This window comes from Cavia porcellus, unplaced genomic scaffold (assembly GCF_034190915.1).
Source record: "Cavia porcellus strain 051 isolate PalLab524CR breed Dunkin Hartley unplaced genomic scaffold, mCavPor4.1 scaffold_6, whole genome shotgun sequence".
Classification (NCBI taxonomy): domain Eukaryota; kingdom Metazoa; phylum Chordata; class Mammalia; order Rodentia; family Caviidae; genus Cavia; species Cavia porcellus.
The window spans coordinates 97,608,564-97,631,429 of record NW_026947489.1 but is presented as its reverse complement, the minus strand read 5'-3'; the positions used below and the strand labels follow the sequence as shown (position 1 = coordinate 97,631,429).

The following is a 22,866-nucleotide window of genomic DNA, read 5'->3' as shown; positions in this document are numbered from 1 at the left end:
GGCCACTTCCAGTCCCATTGCAGAGGGTCTGGGAAGCCAGGAAGTGCACCCCTGAGAGGGCAATATGTAAATCTGCAAGTGTGAAGCCAAAGGTGCAGTGGAAACCCCAGAAGTTTAAAAAAGCCAGGAGCGTGGGTCATCCACGAAAAGCTGCAGAATGGGTGAGAAGGAGAGAAGCTGTGAGAACTGGAATAACTGAAAGTGACATAAGGGTTGAGTCACTCAAGTGTTTTGGAGCTTGCAAGCAGATTGCTTCAGATGCTGAGCACAGCACTCAATGTTTGCCTTGTTGGATTTTGAACTTGTTTTGGTTCCAATCCTTGGTATTCCCATTTGTAACTTTTGGAATAGTAATGTTTATCTTGTGTCGTTGCACATTGGAAGTGTTTAACTCTGTTTTCATTTGTACAGAGGCATGCAGCTAAGAGTTTGCCTTCCATCTTGGAGACTTGAGACTTGGACTTTTCAGCAATGCTGAAACTGTTAGGACTTTGGCAACTCTTGGGGATGGACTAAATGTCTTTTGTATAAAGGATGTACATGAGTCTTTGAGGAGCCAGAAGTGGAATGTTATGGTTTATATGTCAGATCCACCTCCCAAGTCTCATGCAATTATGGATGCCACTGAATCTTGAGTTTGTGATTGGTTTGTTGTCTAGCACTTGGATTGGCAGTGTGAGTGCTACATCTACCCAGGGATGGAGTCAGTATATAGTGTAAAGGTGGGAAGAAGGTGTTCCTTTCTCTTTTGCTATTTATAGTATCCCCACCATGCCACCCTGCCGCTTGGAGCCAACTGAGTATGGACTAAAACTTCCAACCTGTAAGAAATAAACCTTCCCTTCTCTATCTTTGGGCATCAGGTATTTTGTCCCAACAAGAGAAAAAAGTAACTAAGACACTGTCTTTCCAGGCAACCAGACCCTTGGCACTCCCATTCTATGGATTCTATTCTCTAAGACCTATTAACATTGATTCCTCCTCCCAGGATGCTGCCTAACTCCTACTCATTATTCCTGTCTGTCTGTAGGCTGCACTTGGTGGAATAACAAGGAAAAGTAAGAACTGGATCTTACCCTAGGAATCTATCTGGAACCGAAGGTAAGACAACAGACATGAATCACCAAAGGACAAGACAGAAAATATCAAATGCCCTCAGAGTACAGAGATCATGAGCTAGAGGAATTCAGAGGTGGGAGAGAAACCAAACAAGAGAGGAGGGTAGAAGGGAGAGGAGAAACCAGAAAGCAAGCCAAGATGGGGCTCTGCAAAAGATTGGTAAAAAAGTCAAACTCTACAAAGGGTGTGGGATAAGGCCCATCAATAATCTTTAGACTTGGTGAGTAGGAGCCATCTCAGGAAGGGGAAGTTGAAAACTGGACAGCAAACAATTGAAGAATGAATGTGTGGATGAGTGAGTAAGGCAAGGGAGAGGAGGCCACAAAGAAGAGCAGGCAAGTAGAGGAGAATCAGTGGGAAAGCAGAGCCGAGAAAGATATTTAAGGAACTGAGAAGCATTTTTTTTCTTTTGCCCTAGAATCTGTGAAAGAGAGATCCAATGGGCATAGACATAATTATCCCTATAGTAAAATCTCTAGATCAAATAAAGTAGCCCCCCAAACATCAAAGAATACCCACAGCAATGATGAGAAGAAATGCTCAATTCATAGTCTGCAGGATCCAGTTCTTCCCAGCACAAGCTATCCCTTGATGTTCTAGGGAACTAGAAACAAAAGGACAGGAAGACATGTCCACAAAAGAGAGATTTCCCCCACTTTCTTGCCTTTGGGAAAATCAGATCATTTTTTGTTTTTCTTTGAAGGAAAATCTCTGCTAAATGCAGAATAGAGTCCCAACTCCTAAGCAAGGTTCACAAGGCCTTCACAATCCAGTATTCAAGTACTGTGTACTTTGACCTATCCTCAAAGGCACCTTAACCTCACACACATCCTTACTTAGCTGGGATCTGCAGCCTGAGCTGCTCCAATTGCAGACCCATATCATGGCAACTCTGCAAGGAAAACCTTTTTCAAGCACTTTTCCCTAACTCAAATAGCCTTGCCCAACTACGAGGTCTTTGGGTCCCAGATCTCTACCCACAGACCCTTCCTGTTCGCGCTTTTCAAACTACTCCTTCCTCTGCTCCCTACATTCTCTAAACACTCAAAGTTATTCCACCTAGGCACTCATCATGCTGCAGAAACCATTCATTATGGGCCTACCTCTCCCTGAAAAACTATGAGTTCCTTGAGGGCCAGGAGATAGTCTTACTTGTAGACCCAACATCATTTCACTTATCTGCTTGTTTACTTACTTACTTACATTCCCAGCCCTTTTAATTACTGTATTTCTTGGATGCATGCTTTGTGTCAGGCATGATGCTAAGAATTTATATGCATTATCTAATTTAATTCTTTTTTTTTTTTTTTTTTTTTGTCGTTTTCCTTTTTATCGGTACCGGGGATCGAACTCAGGACTGCCTGCTTTACAAGGCAGACGCTTATGCCGCTGAGCTAAATCCCCAGCCCCTAATTTAATTCTTGATAACAAATGCATGAAATTTATCATCATCCCTACTGCAAAGACAAAAGTAATCAAAGCTCAAAAACATTAAGGATCTCACCTAAGTTCACTCAACAAGATAGTGAGGTAATGGAGCAGAAACCCAAGAAGCTTTACAGTGCTGTTCAGTCTTCCCTACTCAGCACATGTAAGGATTCAGGTAATATTTGTTGAGTGAATAGGGATGACTGCGATTAGGCATGTTCAGTCTGAGAGGGAAGACATGATAACAAAGGCAATGACAATGATGCATTTTACTGACCATTCACTGTGAATTGGGCTCCAGGTTAAATAATATACCTGTTGTTTTACTAAATCCTTACCCTTTTGAAATAGACACATTTATTTATTTATGTATTTTCTTACAGGGATTGAACTCAGGACTTTGCACCTGCCAGGCAGAAGCTTATACCACTAAGCTAAATCCCCAGCCCCAAAACAGACATTTATATTACACTCAATGTGTAATATAGAAACAGAGGCCCAGAGGTGATAACTACTAGAATTAAGTCAGGCATAAAGCACACACCTATAATCCCCGATACTCAGGAACCTGAGGCAGGAGGATAACATGAACTCACAAACTGGAGACCCGCCTGGGCAACGTAATGATATCTTATCTCAAAACAAAATAGACAACTCTCAGATACAAATTCGAGCAATCTAGCTCTGAAACCACAACTCTTATCCAATACATTGTGCCATCTAGATAGGCCACGTACATAAAAAAAAAAATTACAAATTTAAACCCAATATAAAAATCATAAATGAAAGAAGGTAAGAGACATTAGAGTTAATAACATTGGTTTGATCCCCAGCACTGAAAAAAACGCCACCCAGAAAACACCTCGACCAAATAATAACTCAGAGTTATTGGTCTCTGACCTTAACTGTAACTATACAAATAGTCATTTTAAACTTAAAAAAAAAAAAAAGACCCTCCATCATAATAGAAGGTTGGTAGCAGAACATCTGCCTAGCATGTGTAAGTCCCTGGTTTCAATTGCCAGTACTACAAAAAAGGGGGGGAAAAGGGACAAAGAGCCACCATGCATTCAACACTAAATTTAAATGAGTTTTTAATTAACTTTTCACAATGGTATCTACAAACAAATGTACAAATGGTACATTGTTTGTTCGTAAACATATGTTTAGCATCCATGTGAATTTGCTGAAACACTGCAATAATTCTGAGGTTCCTATCTAAGGGGTTCTGAACCCAAAGTTGAGGAACCTCTGCCCTGAACGAGGGCAGGCCAGGAAGCTTTAGTTTTCAGCTATATCTTGAAGGCTAAGTACTAAGCTGCTAAGTGTCCAGGAAGAGATGGGATAGGTGTGCCTCAGGCAGAGGGCCTGACAGGTAACAGCATGGTGATCATAATGTTAGTTTCCAGTGATCAGACATTCTCACAGACCAGTCTTGAGTACTGGACTTCTTCATGGTAGTCAGTGAAATACCTTCTGTCAATTAATTACATGAACAGATAAAGAAATGAGCCTGAAGAAACCAAAGGAAAGTGTGAAATTCTTTTGTGAATGCCAGATTGAACATAATCTACAAGAAATTTTTTTTTTTTTTTAAGACAGAGTCGGTGAATTCAGGCTGAACTTGAACTCCTGGAAATTCTCTTATTGCATTGTCTCAGCCTCCCAAATACTGGAACTACAGATGTGTACCACCAGGCCTGCCTAAGAAATTCTAAAGTCCTAAGAATCTCATATGAAAAAAGAAAAAAATGAACAAATGAACAAATCATAAGAAGAGGTATGTATACTATCCCAATTTAAAGACTACTGTAGGGCTGGGCATAAAGCTCAGTGGCAAGGTATGTGCCAGGCAAGCAAAAACAAAAACAGATTAAATACTATAAATTAGGTCACATGGATGGTATGGGCCAGAGATTTTCAGAACAGTAATAAAAATAAGGCCTGTGATGGCATGTTTGATAGGTCAGATTTCATTTTATGGTATAGATATATTTTTGCAGACAGAAGAATTTATGTTGACAAAGTTTACCCCAGAGCCCTCTACTGATTAAATTTGTTTGAATAAATAGTATTATATTTAAGAGCACAACTCAGCTACCTGCTAAAAATAAATTTACCTTGTTTCACTGGAAAATTTGATTTTCTAGTTGGGTTTTTTATTTCCTGTTCAAAGAAATAAAAATTCTACTAAGCAGAAAAATGTAAGACTGATTTAGTGGGTACTTACATTTCTTTTCCTTCTCCCTCAAACTGGTGAGACAGGAATGTAACAAATTGTACCAGGTTTATAAAATAATAATTTGGACCCTGTTGTGATTAGAAAGTTGACTCATCAAACAGAAACCTATATAAGCTCAGAAACTGTCCCCTCAGCCCAACCAGAAGCTGAAATGAGCCAGACAAGCAGATAAATTCTGGGCTTCCTGGAATAAGAAGCAAATAACACAAGATGACCAATGCAAGTTAAGAGGAATTTGCAGCATTTCTGGCCTTACATATTTTGTTAAATAGTTACAAAAAATATTAAATAAAAACATCACCATAAATGTTATCTTATCTAGCACTCACTACTAAGCAAAAAATTAAAAACTAATAATACAGGATGCTACAGTTATTTGAAAGGTCACAGAAATTCTCAAAATTTTTTCTTCGAAAAAGAACAAAATAGCAAAAGTTATAAATTATATTTCTTATTGTTTCATGCTTCATTTTCATATACACTGTTTCATTTAAAACAATTTCTATAATTGTCTATTTCCCTTACCTATCCTATATATTATTATATACTAAACTATTTCCTACAACAGTTATATATAAAATATCTAGGCACTCTATAAAAAAGAAAAACTCAACTCTTAGCCCAGGTTTCAGCAGGCTAACAAAAGAAACTCACCAACTAACTAGATGGAAGGATGGAAGGACAAATGGCATTTTCCTCAAAATACTACTCATCTATGTGGCAACTTTCTACCCAACCTAAGGCCCGGTTCAAATAGTGCTACCTATGGAGCATTTTCTTTTCTGCATCCCATGAAACAGTTCCCCCTAAATCTAAGTTCCTGTTCCACGCTATAGAAATCCTCATGGAACATCTATCTGATGCCTTAAGGTTGTTTACAAATCTCCTTGTCCCCACTGGACTAGAGCATCCTGAAGGACCATGATTTTCATTCATATTGGGGAAGCTAGACATGACAAGCTCCTTCAGGAGAACTAACGGCTCCAAAAACAACACTTAGGAGAACCCACAATGCCACGTTCTTCTTTTCTACGTCTCTCTTTATGCTGGCAAGTTTCCTCACGTGGGCCACCTACACTCAGCATCATGCTGATTTAATTCAGCTGGTGTTAAATTGACCAGTTTTTAATCCATAACACCCTCACTCTGAGGTTTACTTCATCTGCATGACAGGAAGCAATACTGCCCATCCTATCAATTCAATCTAAAGCAGTTCCACTAGTCTTTGCAAAAGTTATTCTGTCTTTGAAGAACAGCAAAATTTAATAAAGATGGCCCAGTCAATCCCAACAGAGTGATAGATTTAAGTGCTACATTTGTGTAATGTGAGACATTACCGCATTAGACAACACTAATCACCCTTGCTCAGGAATTGCTTTGATGGTCAACACAAAACCTTCAAAAAAGCAACAAGGAGCTCAAAGGTTAGCAGCAAGTCTTCCAATCAAACAAAACCTGAGGAGGAGAGGAAGGAGAAGAGTAGGAGGAGGAAAGGGAGGAAGATAGAGGGAGGAAAACAGACAGAGAAATTACTTCATGGCCTTTTTTAATCTAAAATACATGGGGATATTCAATGGTACCAAGAATATGGATCCTCGCTAATCTGAGATACAAAAAGAGGTTTAGGCACAAAGATATTTAACATTAATTATAGGCTTCAAAAACACCGTGGAAATCATCTCAGTATGGAATGACAAAGGTGGTTGTCGGGTATGGTGATTTTCGTGATTGTGGACCATTAAACTGAAGCTCTAGGCCTTTTCAAATCAATAAAAGCATACCATGTAGCCATTAAAAATCATGTCCCGTATATGATTCCATTTATATAAAATAATCAAAATAGATAAATCTATACAGCCAGAATGCAGATTGTTCGTGGAGGGTGAGAAGCTGGGAGAAATGAGGCCAAACTGCTAAGTGGATAAAGGGTTTTTTTAGAACGATGGGAATATTTTGGAACTAATAAAGGTAGTGGTTGCACAAATCTGTGAATGCCTATATCTACCGAAATGTTCACTTTAAAATTGTTTGCTTTCTATTTCACCTCAATAAATTTTTTAAATATGACCATATCTCAGAAGAAAATTTCATGTCCTGACACATTTATTAGATATTCTGAAGTAAAAAAAGCTGTATTTCTATGTATTATCCCACTTTGTGCATATATGCATGAGAAAAAAAAGACTAGCAGTATAAATGTACAAGTCACAGACAGTAGTTATCTCTGGATGGATGAGTAATTAGTAAAACTTTTACTTTTTAATCTCTCTTCTGTATTTTCTAAAGTTTCTATAAATATGTAGCATTTCTATAATAAGAAATAGAAGCATTCTTCAAGTGCAAGACAGACATACATGAGCGTGTAAAACCTCAACAGGATTCCTTTTTTGGTACCAGGAATTAAACTCAGGATCTCACACTTGCCAGGCATGTGCTATGTCACTGAGTTATATGTCCTGCCCTAAGAAGGTTTTTTGTTTTTTTGGTACTGGAAATTGAACTCATGACCTTTGTGCCTACCAGTCAGATGCTGTGTTGTTGAGCTATATTCCTAGCTCAATAGTATTTTAAATGTCCAAGAAAAAAAAAAATCTAGAAGGAAATATGACAAGTTCTTAGTGATAATTTTCTTGTGATAATAGGATTTTAAATGACTTCTTTTGCTGATTCTTAAATTACAAAGCAAATCTAGTCAGAGAAAAAGTGTTAAGTATTAATAATGTTTTATCTCAGAAGCTCAAGCAATACCATTGCAGGAAGGGAAGGGTCAAGGCCAGGGTGTGGAAGTCTGATTACCTTTACAAGCTAAGAGGTTCCTTGTCTTCCCACTTGGTGACAACATAGACCACCAGCTGTAATATCTTTTCATACTTTCAGCCCAGCTTTCTCAACACCACTGAATGACTTATTTCCAGTCTCTCCTGTAAAAGGGGAACTGGTGGACAGTTAGTATATATGACAACTAGAAACAAAATCCAAAGCCCATCTTTGCTTGTACCAGATTGCTTTAGGAATCTGTAGAAAACATGTTTGTAAGGGTTTAACAAAATTCAAAAAACCAAGAAATGTACCTACATGGTACAGATACCTTTTTTTCCTAGGTTCGGCACTCTGAACAGGACATGCCAAGCCAATAGTAAATGAAGACTGAAAAAGTGGACCCAATGGAGCCATAAGTAATAATATCAGATCTGAATATCCAAAGCAGTAACAGACCAAAGTAATGAACCTGAATTGGCTCAATGAAACCACCATAATATTGAAACCACCTTGATTAGAACAGCTCTTGCAACAAAAGGCCCACTCAGTTGAAATCTAATCTGTGCTAATTAATGCTTCCAGAATGAAAACACTTCTTTATCAGTGTGTAGTTCCTGGCTGAGCTCTTCCTTAAAACCAGGCTCCCATATGGAGGGGGCTGACACCTGCAAAGTGGGGGTGCAATATCCAGGTGTAGGGAGGCTGGGCCTGCATCAAGAGCCAAGCCCAGGGGAACAGCCTGGCTGAGGCTGATGAGTTGTTAGAGTGAAAACTGCTGTCCCCAGAGGTCCCACTCTGCAATGGCCTGTTACTACTCAACCCAGGCAGTGTGTGAGCATACATACTCAGCATACATACTCCTTCCTGGGCCCCTTAGCATGAACCAGTTTCTATGTCTTCTTGGGCCACCTTTCTTTCCCTCTTGGGGCCTGACTCCTGTTTCTTTTTGTCCCTTGCACAATCCTTGCTCCTATAGCCAAGTAACAGCCTCAAGTCCCTTCTGCCCTGGAGAGGCCTGCTACTGTCCTCAGGTGACTGGCATTAAAGCAGGAAGCATGGGCACCTAGGAACCCAAAATGGGTCAGGAAGTGGGAATGAGATGAGATGCATCAAAGATCTGTATTTACTCCACTGTTTCCTGAGATCTGAGAACCAGGCACTGTGCGAGTGAACATGAGAATCAGGATGAGTCTCAGGCTTTGGTAGGGTGTGTGGAAAGGAGGAGAGGGCAGAAAAGCAGGACGTACACCTCATACATACAGCAAGAAGTACTGTAGGAGGTCGCAGGATGGGGGAAGAATTTCCTTGGGGAATCCCAGGAAGGCTCTCCAGCTATTTGAGACTAACTTACATAAAGAATATACCCGAGTGTCCCCGGCACATAGGAGGTACTAACTACAAAGAAGTGATGGGGGCCGCAGTGGGGAACCTGGTGATACTGAGCTCAATGTTACACTCCACCCACAGGCCCCTGCTAGGCTGGAGAAAGGTGTTTAAATAATAATGACAACAACAATAATGGTGTAACAGCTACACCCTAGGGCTGAGGCCTCTCTGTAAACACTGCTGCTAGGGAATTGCACCCCCAACATACAAATGGGATACTGAGGCACAAAGGGGCTGGCCCAGGGTGGAGAGCAGCTCTTACTCTGCTTACTTGCCAACTCCTTGAACCCAAATGTGCCCTCAAATTCCCAACTTTCCTTCAACCATCTCAGCGCCCAGCAGCCCATGTCCTGCCCTCCCTGGGAACAGTAACTGCCCCTCCACTTCTCCAGGAAGACCACTGCCCCTTGTTCCCTAAGGGTTTCTGGCCCAAGAGCTTGAGTCCCAACCATTCCTTCTCCATTTCTGGCTACAGATTCTTTTACCCCAAACACAAAGCCCTTTAATTTTAGCAAAATCATGTCACTCTGCAGTTTCCTCACTGACATTCCCAAACTGCCCTGTTCCTGGCTAGTTTCTCTACCACTTACTAGGATGATGGAGGCTCCAGAAGCATGAATAGGATCTCAGCGATTTGGCCCAGAAAGGCAGCACAAGGCACCCTAGGCTCTTGCAGCCTAGGTTCTCACAGGCTCCCACAGAATGTTAGGTCCAGGGAAGCACACCTGCTCCTCACATCAACTCAGGTGCCTTGAGGGCACAGAGCCTCCCTCAGCTTCCAACCAGCCCCGAGCTCCACAGAGTTTAGTTACCAACTACGGCAACTGCAACCGGAGAAGCGGCCCAGAAAAGAGGCCCTTGAGCCCCACACCCACCCCTGGCCACACCCAAAGGGAAACCTCAGGAACTGTATTTCTCCCCAACGCAGCACCCTTCCCATAAGAAGACACATATTTGTTTCAGCCTTAGTCCTCAGTCCCACCCTGTCATCACCAAAGAGGAAGCCACAATTCTGGCAGAGGAGGAGCCTGATAGGCTGTACACTCCTGCTGCACCCTCCAGCATAAGGGTGGCAGGCCGTAGTGTCAGATGGTCTTGGATTTACCCTGAGAGCCTGCCATTAATTAGTTACTGAACTTAGATAAGTCATTTATCTCTCTGAGCTTTGTTTTCTCCCCTATAAACTTGGAATAGTAATACCTACCTAATTGGCTGAGAGACAAAACACACATAGAAGGGTCTTGCATGTAGCAAGATGCTTGATGTGCATGTAGGTGCTTGATGACCTGAGAAAAATGTACCAGGTAGAAAGCAGGAGCCTGCATGACAAAACCAGTTTGCTACCACCTCTACTCCAGAAAGGGAGTAAACGAGGGAAAGTAGGGCACCCTTTATTTTTTCTCCCAGAACAGGAGCAGTGGGAGGAACACTGTGAGTCCCCAACTCTGCTTCCCTGTGCCTCAGGCAAGGCTATGGCCTATGCCTTCAGCAGAAATGACTGACATAGATGAAGACAGAATGCCTGGATTCAAACCCCAACTTTACTTCTTGTTGGCTGTGTGATTCTGAGATGGATACTTAGCTTACATTTCATTACTCTAAATCGTATTATCACAGCACACACCTGATGGGGTATGGTGAGCTCTTTTGTGTAAAGAATCCTTAGAGACATGCAATGTGCAGTAAATGCCCAATATCTTTCAGCTCCAATTATCATCAGTTCCATGGAACATCTGATCCCTAAACAACCAGAAAGCCTCTCTCCTTGCAAACTCAACATCTGCCTATGGGTCCAGATGTGGATTCATTTTCATTTGAATTTGTGTTTCTGAAACACACCAGCACCCTGGTCTGCCCAATATTCAGGAGCAACAAGAAAAACAAGTATAAATCACAGAACATAAAACAGGGGGTCTGATCAGAGGTACCTTGGACCAGGTAGCAGTAGGAGGTTTCTGAGTTAAAGAGAAGCAGCTTCATGCTTGTCCCTCTCAACTCAGGATAATCAAAGCAAACCTTCACTCTGAAAAAAGAGGACAGTGAGGAGCAGGGAAAGCCACTGTGACCCTTGAGCAGCTCCAGCACTGGGACAGAGGTGGCAAAAACAGAAAACTAGGGAAACAAGCACCTTACTGAGCAGTCATATTTGGTATTTTCCAGATTTCAGCACCTTTTATTTTAAGAGATACATGTTCCAATTTGGTGAAGTATCTGCTGGTTCTTTGTGCCTTGCTTAACTGGGACTTTTTGGATAGTGGGATAGAGGTCAAATACACCTTTTCTCAGCCAACTCTGGGTTCTAAACCCTAAATATAACTCCAAAGAAACTTGTCTGCCCTATTTCATGATTGGAAACAAACCATTACCTCTTTCTGAAAATCAAAACCCTGGCAACAGAGCACCAGAGCTGTCATCAGCTGACTAAGGATGGGGGACAAGAAGGGGAACAAACGGACCTACTTCATGGCCTAAATCTTGATGACCATTCCCCATGGGGGCCCAGGAGAGATATTTGCCCAGTCAGTCAGAATGGCCAGGGTGTGGTCACAAGTGTCCCATTCACACAGCCCTCGTGTCTGGCAGCAGGTACTCATAGGGACAGGGACAGCCTGACATCTGATTGGTCACTGCACTGCACTCAGATCAAAGAATGAACTATCTGTCCCTCACCCCAACTTCCTCTGTCTCCCTTTTTTGGAAGATTTTTTAAAGGTTTCTACTATATTTATAATGTTGTACAATCCCCACCACCATTTAGTTCTAGAAGTTTTTCATTGTACCAAACAAATGCTGTAATTATTAGCAACAATTCCCGATTCCTTTGTCCCTCCAGCCCTCAGATAGCTCTAATGTCCTTTCTGTTTCTAGGAATTTGACTGCTCTAGGTTGCTTATGCCAGTAGAAATCATACAGTATTTATGTATTGGTAAATGGCTCATTTCATTTAGCATGTCTCTGAAGTTGGACCATGTTAAGCATATGTCAAATTTTCCATCTTTCTTGGACCAAATAATATTAAATTATACATAGATATCACATTTTTAAATCCATTTATGTGCTACTGTAGACCGGCATTCTTTGCATCTTTTGCCTATTATGAAAATGCTGCATTAAACACTGAAATATAATTATCTACTTGAGTCCTTGCCTTTGATTCCTTTTGAGATGCCTACATGTGGAACTGCTGAATCATACGACAATTAGGTTTACACTTTTGAGGAACCTACAAATGTTTTGCATAGCAGCTGCACTGTTTTACAGTACCACTAGAAATACACAGGAGTTCCAATTCCCTCACATTTTGGACAACTCCTGAGCTATACTCAAGGTCCAGAAAATAGCCTTCCCCTTGTACCCAAGGATGTGGACAAGCTACAAGAACTCACTGAGGGGCTCAAGGATTACAGCAAAGAACTGTAGCCATAGCAGCAGCTAGCACAGTTGCACTCTTGATTTCAGGAGACCTGGTAAAACTGCAAGCAAAAACATATGAGAGGGCTACAAGGGCAGGGCCTGCCTGCTTCTGTAAAGCAGAGAACCTAAACATGGAGGGCCACCCAGCTGTACACTCTCTCACAGATTGCTGGTGCTATAGTAGCAGAGCTTCTGTGCAGAGTATTCAGTCCTGGAATGTTTAAGATGACCAACTACAGTTGAGGAAGAAAACAGTAGACCATGTATTCATGGTTATTTTTGTATCATTTTTTTCAGTATGTGAGTATGTGCCTTACAGATACAACAGTTTATGCATACAATATGTGTTACAATACATGCTAATTTATTACTGGAGCATACATAGTTCAAAAAGCTTGAAAACTCTTCCCCTTAGGCTATTTCTTCCCTTTTTGCTATTTTTTTTTAATTTTATTTAAGGAAAAAAAGAAAAAAAGCAGAGAAAGGGTACAAGTTATACAGATTTACAGAAAAAAATAAACAGTAGGAAATCACTAGTTAATGGATTACATATTGTCATCTTAGAAATAATTGTTCAAGTTACAAAATTAAAGCTTATAAAGTGGACATTCCAACAGTGAGACCACAAACAGTTCTGTTCAATGATCCAACAAAACTCAGTAATATCATTATCTATCTTATACACTTAAATATACATGCAGTTATATCATTTAGAGCACTTTCTTTTCCTTTCTTTGATACAATGACAATAACACATTTTGGGTTTTGTTGCTCCCACAGTTTTTATTACTTTTTTGGAAGAGAGTAGAACCAAATGTGACATAACAGAATTGAGTCAGTCAAATCAAAGGGTGGACATAATAGATAATATAGAAGCATAATACAAGGTGATCAATAATGGTTACCATAATGCCTCCCGCTATCTCTAATAGAATTGCCTATATCATCAGTTATAATACAATAGAACAAAACAGTAAAGAGCAAAACCGACAAAACCAAAACATTGGAGATATTATAGGTCTTCAAAAGTAAATAATAGTCAACCAGAATGGGCGTCACAATGAATCCCACTATCTTCACAGCTGTTGCCTAAACTTTCAAACCTGGTACTATCAAGCAAAACAGAATAGAGGGACATCAGTCAAAACAAGATGGTGAGAGCAATACAGGGCTTTAAATCAAGATAATGGAAAGTCAAAGTGGGTTACTATAATATATCCTGCTATTTTTAAATTTATTTTTCCCTTAATTAAAAGGATTTTTTAAAAAAAGTAAATAATAAAATGGAGATTGAGATAAAAGAGGGCATAACAGCAAAATAGCGCAGATCAAAACATAACCATTTAAGCAAAACAGTGTTTCACCACAAGATAATCCCGACATAAAAGTAGTTACCATATTGTCTCTTTCCTTGAAATCTTTGAGTATAACTTCGTATACTGTGGCATCAAATATATCAAAACAATGTAAAACCATTTAAGAGAATGACAGTATTACAGGGTATTTAGAATCAAGTAACAGAAAATGAACAATGGTTTCTGTATAATCTCCTTATCTATAAAAGTTTTTGCTTATACTATCATATATAATAAATTCCAGTAAGATACAACCTGTTTAGACCAATGGAGACAGAAGAACAAAAGCTTGATGAGACTTCAAAACAAGATGATACTAAATCAGTGTTACCTATTATGAAGTAATTTTCTCCAAAATAGCTGTTCCTATCATCCAATCTTCTCTGCCTCATTTCTGTTGAGCTCTTTTTCTGTCATTAGTTGTCAGTTTGTCTTCTTCATTTTGTTTTCTGCTCCATTCATTCTGGCCTTTCTGCCACTATTTCTGGATTCTTTGTATTTTTCTTTTTTAGAATATCCTGCAGTATTCTCTATAAAGTTGAATTGGTGGTTGCATATTCGCCTAGTTCCTCTTTATCCTGGAAGCACCTTGTTTTTCCATCAATTTCCAGGGATACTTGTGCAGGATATATCAATCTTGGATGGAGATTATTATCTTTCAAAGCTTGAATTATTTCCCCCCACGCTCTTCGTGATTTGATGGTTTGTGCCGAGAAATCTGCTGTAATTCTGATGGGTGTTCCCTTGTAAGTGATCTGTTTCTTGTCTCTGACGGCTTTTAATATTCTGTTCTTGTATTGGATTTCTGGAATTTTAATTATATGCCTGGGTGTTGCTCTGTTTGGGTTGTAGGTAGCTGGGGTGCTGTATGCTTCAAAAAAACGAGTATCTTTACCTTTTGCTAAATTAGGAAAATTCTCCTGGATTATTTCTGTGAGTAGCTTTTGTAGTTCATTTGTTTGTGTCCCCACTTCTCCTTTTATGTTCTTAATTCTTAAGTTATAGATCCTCTTATCATCTTCTAGTCTTTGTATTATTGCTGTTTGTTTGTTATTTTTAAGAAGTTTTTCATTTCATGCTCCCATATTACAAATCTGCCCTCCAGTTCAGATAATCTGTCCTTAGTTTCTTTCAAGCTGTTATGCCAGTTTTCAATAGAGTTTTTAGTTTCCTGGTAATCTCTTTGAACCTGCTTCATGTATTCTATGCTTTCTCTATTTTCTCCATCAAACAATTCTCCCCTCTTTTTCTGTTCTTCCATTCCACCATCTGTTTTTTTCTTGGGTGGTGCTTAGCATTTCTCTAACTATTCTGCTTATGTCTAGCTTCAGGTCATTAATAACTTCATTCCTGAACTCGTCTATGAGGCTCTGGAGATAGCGCTTTTATCTATTGGTGCTGTGTCTGCTACTGCCTCTTTCTCAGGACTGGGGGCCGAGGACCCTTTCTTGTTGCTGCCTCTTCCCATATTCTTTGTTCCTTATATATGTGCAAGCGTATATAGGAGGCCCAGCTTCCTTCCCTGTCAGCCACAGTCTGATTGAATTGCGCCGGCTAGGTGTTCCTGCCCACTGCAGCACACCAGGAAGTTGCAGACCAGGCAGCCTATGCAGGGCCCACCCCTCCAGGTCAATCTACTTTCAGGAGCTGGGACCTGGGTTGTGATAGCCTACTGGGTCTCAGCCAGCAGCATCACGTAGGCTAGGCACTGCTCACCAATCCCACTTGAGAGGGGGATACGTGACTGAAGTCACTGCAGCACCCTGTTTCGGCAAGTCTGCCCAGTCCCAGAATGTCAGCTGTTGGAGTCTCCTAGACTGTGGAAGAGTCCCAGTTTCTCTCACTCACCGCAGGTCAATGCACAGCTCCCTGCCTGTCCTGCTTTCAACTCCGTTCACCGATTCCCGTTCTCAGAGCTTTCACGCGTCTGTCTCCCTGCAAGCCGATGTAGACGCAGCAGCGTTGGCGGCGGGAAACCCAAATCGCAGCTTCCAATGGTGCGGGCTCCAGCTTCCACACTGGGGCTTTATCTTTTCCTGTTATAGCACCAGGATTGCATTCCCAGTTGGTTTCTCTCAGCCCTGTTCGTTCTTGGGTCAGCAGAGCATATCTCCACTTGCTTATGATTCCTTACTCCGCACCATTCCTGAATTCTAAGCTGGGTCTTTCAGAGAGCCTCCTAGCTGCTGCTATCTGTCCGCCACATTCTCCTGGAAGTCCCCCTTTTTGCTATTTTAAAAAAATCCTTATTTAAGAAGAAATCCTTATTTATTACTGATAATTGAACCTAGAGCCTTCGCACCAAAATACATCCTCAGCCCTTTTGCTATTTTTAAATTTTGAGACATGGTCTCACCAAGTCACTAAATGGCACAGGCAATCTCAAACCTGCAATCTTCCTGCCTCCCCCTCTCCTAGTGCTGGGGTTATACACATATGTCACCATGCCCAGCTTATTTCTGAAATTTTCTATTCCTAATTTTAATATGTTATACCAATAACTAATAGCATTTAAGAGAAGTAAACTCACAAAACTCACCACACTAATCCTTTAGCACCTGAAAATTCTCTTGCCAGTCCAGCTTTGGGACTCTTCTACTTGTGAGGGAAATGAGAACTGTCTAGAGACACAGAATGTGGGATAAAGGAGGAATACTCACTCTGAGCATCTATGAAACTCCAGCTCGAAGCCTGTAAAATTAGGGTTTGTAGCTTAGAAATTAAGAGCCAAGCTTTGGAATCATAGCTATCTGCAGTACTATCATGAATTTTGGTAACAAATTGGCTGACCTTTTTACCACGAATTTCTGATTTTAAAAAGTGACATCATAATATAAACACCTGTTTCCTAGGCTGGCTGTGAAGGGCACATGCACCAGTCCTCATAAAACCTTGCTTCACATATACTAGTTCTTTCAATAAAACAGGTAGGAATGAATATGCACAGAGGTAGAAAAACGAAAACTGGATGGAGCTGAAGACAGTGAGGGGTCAAGTCACGGGACCAGAGGTATGCATGTACATACACACACGTGTGTGTGTTTTCAAGCTACATGCACATACTTCTAAGAAACCACTCCCACGTATTCCCCAGGTATTACTGAACACCCAATAATATCAGGCTACTCAAGAGATATACACTAGTTCAGGTAGAATCTAGCCTTGCCAAAGTCCCTTCTGGTGCCACACTATGACCCACAAGCCCACCAGGACTCTAGGAAGAGTAAGCAAGGTTTGGAAACAACTGAAGTCACTGGCCAAGGTATGAAAGTGAGATTGGGAGCTTAAGCTAGAGAAGGCCTGACTGTGATCCAGGGCCTTTCACAAAAGGCACCAGTCTCCTGTAGTAACACACACCACTCAGAATCCAAGTGGGGCCTTTGTTTCAGTTTCCTTAAATTTTCCATTCAAAGATTTTTTTGTAAAGCCTTCTCTTTTCCAAAGCAAATTCAGCAACACAAGTTTGTCATCTCAGGTATCAGAACAGAAACTCCACTCCACACTTTGTTCCTTCAATCAGCCTCACCCTGCTCTGACACCTTCTGCTTAAGCCAACAGAGTTTACTGCTGCACATGTCTATAGCATCTGCCCACATCCCTGTTTTACCATAGCCACCTTCCCTGGACTAGCTCACCATGAGAAGAGTTGCCCCAGCCTTGTGGCATCATTTAGTTGTGAAATAGCTTCCCAGTTCTCTATGAATAGGCTGTAAATTACTTTTTAGGGGCAGGGAGCCATGCATCAGGGACTCCCAGAAAGGACACCAATGATACAGGGCCGGAGTGCCCTTCTTGTCCGCACAAAAATCACTTATGGCAATGCAGAAGTCACTCTAGGACACACATGAATCTTGATATTCTATTATTTAAATTGCCTCCTTTTTAAAAAAAATTGGCTGTTAAATTTCAGCTCAACGACTCACCAGGCACCTGTACAATATTAACTGGCAAATACTTTTGTGGGTTTGCTAGTTAAAGTTTAGAAACGAACATTCCATTAAAATATAATTTCTTCAGCAAGCCCCAGGACAGCACAGAAAACATTTCGTTAGGGCAAACCTCAACTAACTTCCCTACCCTCAACTGACACTAGATTTTCTCACACTGACTTCCATTCTCCAATAGCAGAGAAAATTTTGGGTGACTCAAACTCACCGTCATCCAAGTAAAAGCAGTGCTGGTCAACATGTATCTGCCAAGTCACAGAAAGTAAAGGGAGAAAACAGCTCTGCTTGATGACACATGGACCCAGCCCTCACAAACTGCAGCATGGGCATATGTCACCCTCTGCCAGGGAGTCCTAGGTCTTCCAGCACTTTAAACTTATTCTGAACAAGAAGGTCTCTCATCAGCAGGTATCTGCCTCTATCTCCTCCTAGCCAACCACAAACAAAACTTCCCAGACTCAGTTCTGGGCACATAAACACATAGCACACATGAAACTCTATCGAACTCAAAGAGGCTGCTCTCCACCCCAATTCCCTGCCCAAGTGTGGCCTCCCTTGCCCATCATCTATGGACTCACAGCCTCCTAGGACAGGGCTCTCCCACTGCCCTCTATCCTCCAGGATCTTGTGGATGCTGCTGTCCAACTGTTTCTGCCAGGCCATCTGGGGTGATTTCCCTCACTGCATTAGACTAACTCACCACCAGAAGTGCCTGCCCACCCTCTCTGAAGGGCTGCTTTGTGTTTCTTGCTTACAAAGGAGAAAAACTGTTTTTGCAGCTGAATAACACAGTTTGAAGTTTTTAACAGAGCAACAAAGGGCAAAAGCCACCCGGCACACCCACAACCCCTCTCTGCCAAAGTGCTTACATGCAAAGGCAGGCAGGATCACCAGCAAGCCCAAATAAGACCCACAGGGCCACACGGCCTCTGGAAATGGATCTACTACTACTTTCTCTAATTTTCCTCTCATGTCCATATATGCCAAGAAGTTCTTAATGTCTAACCCGGATCCTTCCTACTTCAAAGTCCATTACAGAATGCCTGTATAATAAAACCGCATCTCTAATAATAACAAAAAAGAAAGACAACTTCCCACTGTATTTTGAGTCAGTCAGGAATCACTGTGTCCAACTCTGCATATCCCAATATATGGACAGGCACTGTTGTCATTTATCCCTTCATAGAGAAAGCCACTGTCATGCTACGGCTGTCAACCAACATACTTGGATCTCAGAGTAGCCATGAGCCACACAAGCCAATTAAACTCTCCTCTAAGAAGTGATATTTAGGGGCTGGGGATTTAGCTCAGCGGCATAAGTACCTGTCTTGCAAGCAGGCAGTCGTGAGTTCAATCCCTGGTACCGATAAAAATGAAAAAAAGACAAAAATAATAATAATAATAAAAAAGAAGTGATATTTAGCTCCTAGAAGAGTAAATATTTTTTTTGACAGTAGAGTTAGCAGAATTGAAAGATAAGGAGAGACATTTCAGAAATGGAAAGGAGATGGAAGGAAAGAAGGAGGGGAGTGAAAGGGGAAGTAAGAAGGATGAGGAAGTGTAAGTACCAACTTCCCATAATGAATCTATTCCTTATGTATCATGAACATGTACTAATAAAAATGTTACAGACTGGGGATTTAGCTCAGCAGCATAAGTACCTGCTTTGCAAGCAGGCAGTCTTGAGTTTAATTCCCAGTACCAAAAAAAAAAAAAAAGTCACAGTAAAACAAAAGACAAAAGAAAGAAAGATGGGAGAGAAGAGAGCCTTCAAAAAATCTCTGATCAGCAGTCACACAGTGAATTAAAGCCAGATCAACTTGGATTTCTGTCACATCCAACCTGAAGATTTGAGTAATACACATATTTTAAAAGGATCACTTATACAAGGAGACGTGCCCTGAGTGTTATTAAAAATTCATAGTAAACTAAAGCACCACAGTTTTTGCAAATACTGATTGGGAGAAAACCTGTTCTTTGTGGAGCCTGAGGACAGACCCGAGACTTGGGGAGGCCACAGAAAGGGAAATTCCTAGGAACTTTGAATAACACAACAAAACAGCTGAATTCTGAACCTACCTCCTGCTCTGTTCCCTGGGACTCACTGAAGTAAAGCAATTCTTTTTCTCCCTTCAAAGTAGTTTCTTATCTTGAGTAAATGTCAACTTCTATCATCTTCAGCTTTCAACCTGAACAATGTAGATAATAATTCTCCTCTGTTTCATGATGCTTTTTGTTAGGTTTTTGTTTGGTTGCCTGGGTTTTTTTTTTTTAAATGTACCAAATCTCTTTATTTGAAGGAATTAAAGAACGTAAGTAGATGTTCTGGTACAATTTATAGAAAAGGTACAGGTAGCCCCAGCATGCACACACTGCCTGAGCACTATTAGCTCTGTCACTGTCCCCCAGGGTGTGCTTGTCGAAGAAATACTTGGCCATGCCAGACTCAGGGGCATTCATCTTGCGCAGGTTGGTCATGTGGTCGCCCAGCTCTTTGATGGCCTTCACCTGCTTGTCCAGGTAGTGAGTCTCGATGAAGTCGCACAGGTGGGGGTCATTCTTCTCAGTGGCCAGCTTGTGCAGCTCCAGGAGCGATTGATTCACACTCTTCTCCAAGAGAAGTGCGCACTTCATGGCATGAATTCAGCCCGTTCTCTCAGTCATCATGGTCTGGTTTCTTGATATCCTGAAGAAAGATGCGGCCACTGCACTGGTTCTGCAGCTTCATCAGCTTCTCTGCATGTTCCCTCTTCTCGTGAGATTGGTGAAGGAAGTATTTGGCGAAGTTCTTCAAAGCCACATCATTGAGGTCAAAATAGTAAGGCAGGGACAGGTAGATGTAGGATGCGTAGAGCTCCAGGTTGATCTGGTGGTTGATGGTGGCCTCGGTGTCCTGGTGGTAGTTCTGGCGCACCTATGAGGGTGAGGCAGTCATCATGGCAGTGGCAGTCGTGGTGGCAGCAGGAGAGGCTGGGCTGCGGCGGCAGTGAGGGCGGCGGTGAGGGCGGGCGAGCGCCGGGCTCTGTCCAAGCACTGTTGAAGCAGGAGGCCGCGGCCATACTCCGCGGAGGATGGTTGGTTTTGTTTGAGACAGGGTTTCACTCTGCAGTCAGCCTTGTTGGAAACACACCGGATGGCTCTGATGTGCAGCTAGGATGTTGCACTGATGGGAGACATCCATTCCGTGCAAGCGTAGGGTGAAGGGCAGGAACTCAGACTGGGCACCTGCATCCACAGACCTTGCGCTTGTGACAGAGCCCACTTTGTCTGACTCCAGGTCCACACCTTCCTTGTTGTCATCCTGTCCTCATATTAGTTAGCCAGAGTCTCCTTCCTGGTCCACGGTAAGCATCAAACAAACAGGAAACTGCTCACTCATATGTTCTCCCAACCTCTTATGACCTAAAGAGTCCTTGTCATTTTGAATGGCTCAGGACCCTTATGGTGAAGTCACACTCCTTAATGTCTGAACAACCCTCCTCATCTTCCATCAAAGGACTCCCTATCGGTTCCCTCCTTATAGTCACAAACCTTTTAAGAGAAAGTTCTTAAGTATGTATTTATTGAAACTTTTTATTTGGAAATAAAATTTTAGATGCATGTACAAGTTAAAAAATTCTTCATAGGCCAGGGATATAGCTCAGCAGCACAGTGCCTGCTGTGTAAGGTCCTGGGTCCAATTCCCGATACCAAAAAACAAATTATTCAGAGAATTTTTGTATACCTACTGATCATCTTCCCCCAGTGATAACATTGTTACATTACCACAATGTGGTCATCAAAACCACAAAACTGACAAGAATGTACTAGTAACTAAACTGCAAACTTCACCAGTCTTTCTATATATTCATATTTGTGTATCTACATCTATGAAATTTTATCACAGAAACATGCCCTCTCCCTAACCTTCCACTCATGTGTTTTGTCACTATAATTTAGTCATTTCAATAATTTTATAAAAACAGAATCCTACAGTATGCAATTTTTACAGGCCAGCTTTTTAAACTTAGCATAAGCATGTATTTATTTTAAGATGAGCTACCACAATAAAAATAGTCCCTTCTGGGAAGCAACCCTCAAAATTTTATCTATGACTGCTAACTAACTCATGATATAGCTTCATGATAAAATATTATGCAGCTATTAAAACTGATAATATAAACATTAACATTAAAATTAATAATATAGGGGCTGGAGATTTAGCTCAGCGGCATAAGTACCTGTCTTGCAAGCAGGCAGTTGTGAGTTTGATCCCCAGTACCGATAAAAAGGACAAAGACAAAAAAAAAAAAATTAGTAATATAAAGCCAGGCATAGTATTGCACAACTGTAATCCTAGCACTCGGGAGGCTGAGATAGGAAGCTCTCCATGGGTTTGAGGCCAGTCAGTACTACATAGTGAAACCCTGTCTCAAAAAAAAAATAAATAAATAAATAAATATTAATGACATGTAATTTTTCTTCTTATGGTTAAGTAAAAAAGTATATGCCATAAAATCAATTTTTGTTAACATGAATACCTATTTGCATAGATATATAACAAAAGATTAATACTGATTAACTTTGGATGATAGGATTATAAGAAATTTTTTTCTTGTTGACTATCTGAAGTATCTAAATTTACAACAAAGAACATGATAATTTTGTAAAACAAAATGTAATTTTTTTAAACCAAGCATAGTGACACATCTGTGATCCCAACACTTGGGAGGCTGAGGCAGGAGGGTTTTTGCAAGTTCAAGACGTGACTGGGCTACAAAGTAAGCTTAAAGCCAGCCTGAACTGCACAGCAAGACCCAGCCTCAAAAAGACAATAAATAAATAAATGCTTGTAATAAAGCTCCAATTTTCCCACCTTTAAAGTTTCCAACCAAATTCATGTCCTCCTCCCAGCTAGAAAAGTATTGTATAAGGTCATAGGGTCTCCATTCTAGGACCCTTTTCACTCATAGGCTCAGTGACAGCTCCTTGTAGGCCAGGTAGTCCCCACCTTAGGGAGAGACTGTATTCACTGTCCCCCTAGATGCCAGGTGACCCCATCTTGGCTCATCAATAAACCTAAGCCTGCTGCTATACCATAGGCTTTTTGACCAGAGGCCCCAAACTTACAGGAAAGCCTCCTGAATGTATCAGGGCTTCTGACCTTCTAAACTGACTGACATCTTGGGTCCTACCATGCGGGCCTTCAGAAATAAGCCCTGGGAATAAGCCAGTG

The 22,866-nt window shown here is 41.2% G+C and overlaps 1 protein-coding gene and 1 pseudogene across 17 annotated transcripts in view; both read right to left on the bottom strand.

The window, feature by feature from the left end:
• The window catches only part of LOC134476578 (ferritin heavy chain-like), an 86,813-nt pseudogene extending 66,209 nt beyond the window's left edge, over positions 1-20,604 (bottom strand).
• Plekha7 (pleckstrin homology domain containing A7) overlaps positions 1-22,866 on the bottom strand; it is a 211,709-nt gene that overhangs the window by 151,835 nt on the left and 37,008 nt on the right. The window contains exon 1 of one of the 17 annotated variants that reach the window (XM_063251815.1): positions 9,526-9,804. The exons of the other annotated variants lie outside the window; for them this stretch is intronic. Coding sequence (XP_063107885.1) covers positions 9,526-9,551 — 26 coding nt within the window. The 5' untranslated portion in view covers positions 9,552-9,804. Of the gene's footprint in view, positions 1-9,525; positions 9,805-22,866 lie in introns of those variants that run through there. 17 annotated transcript variants of the gene reach the window in all.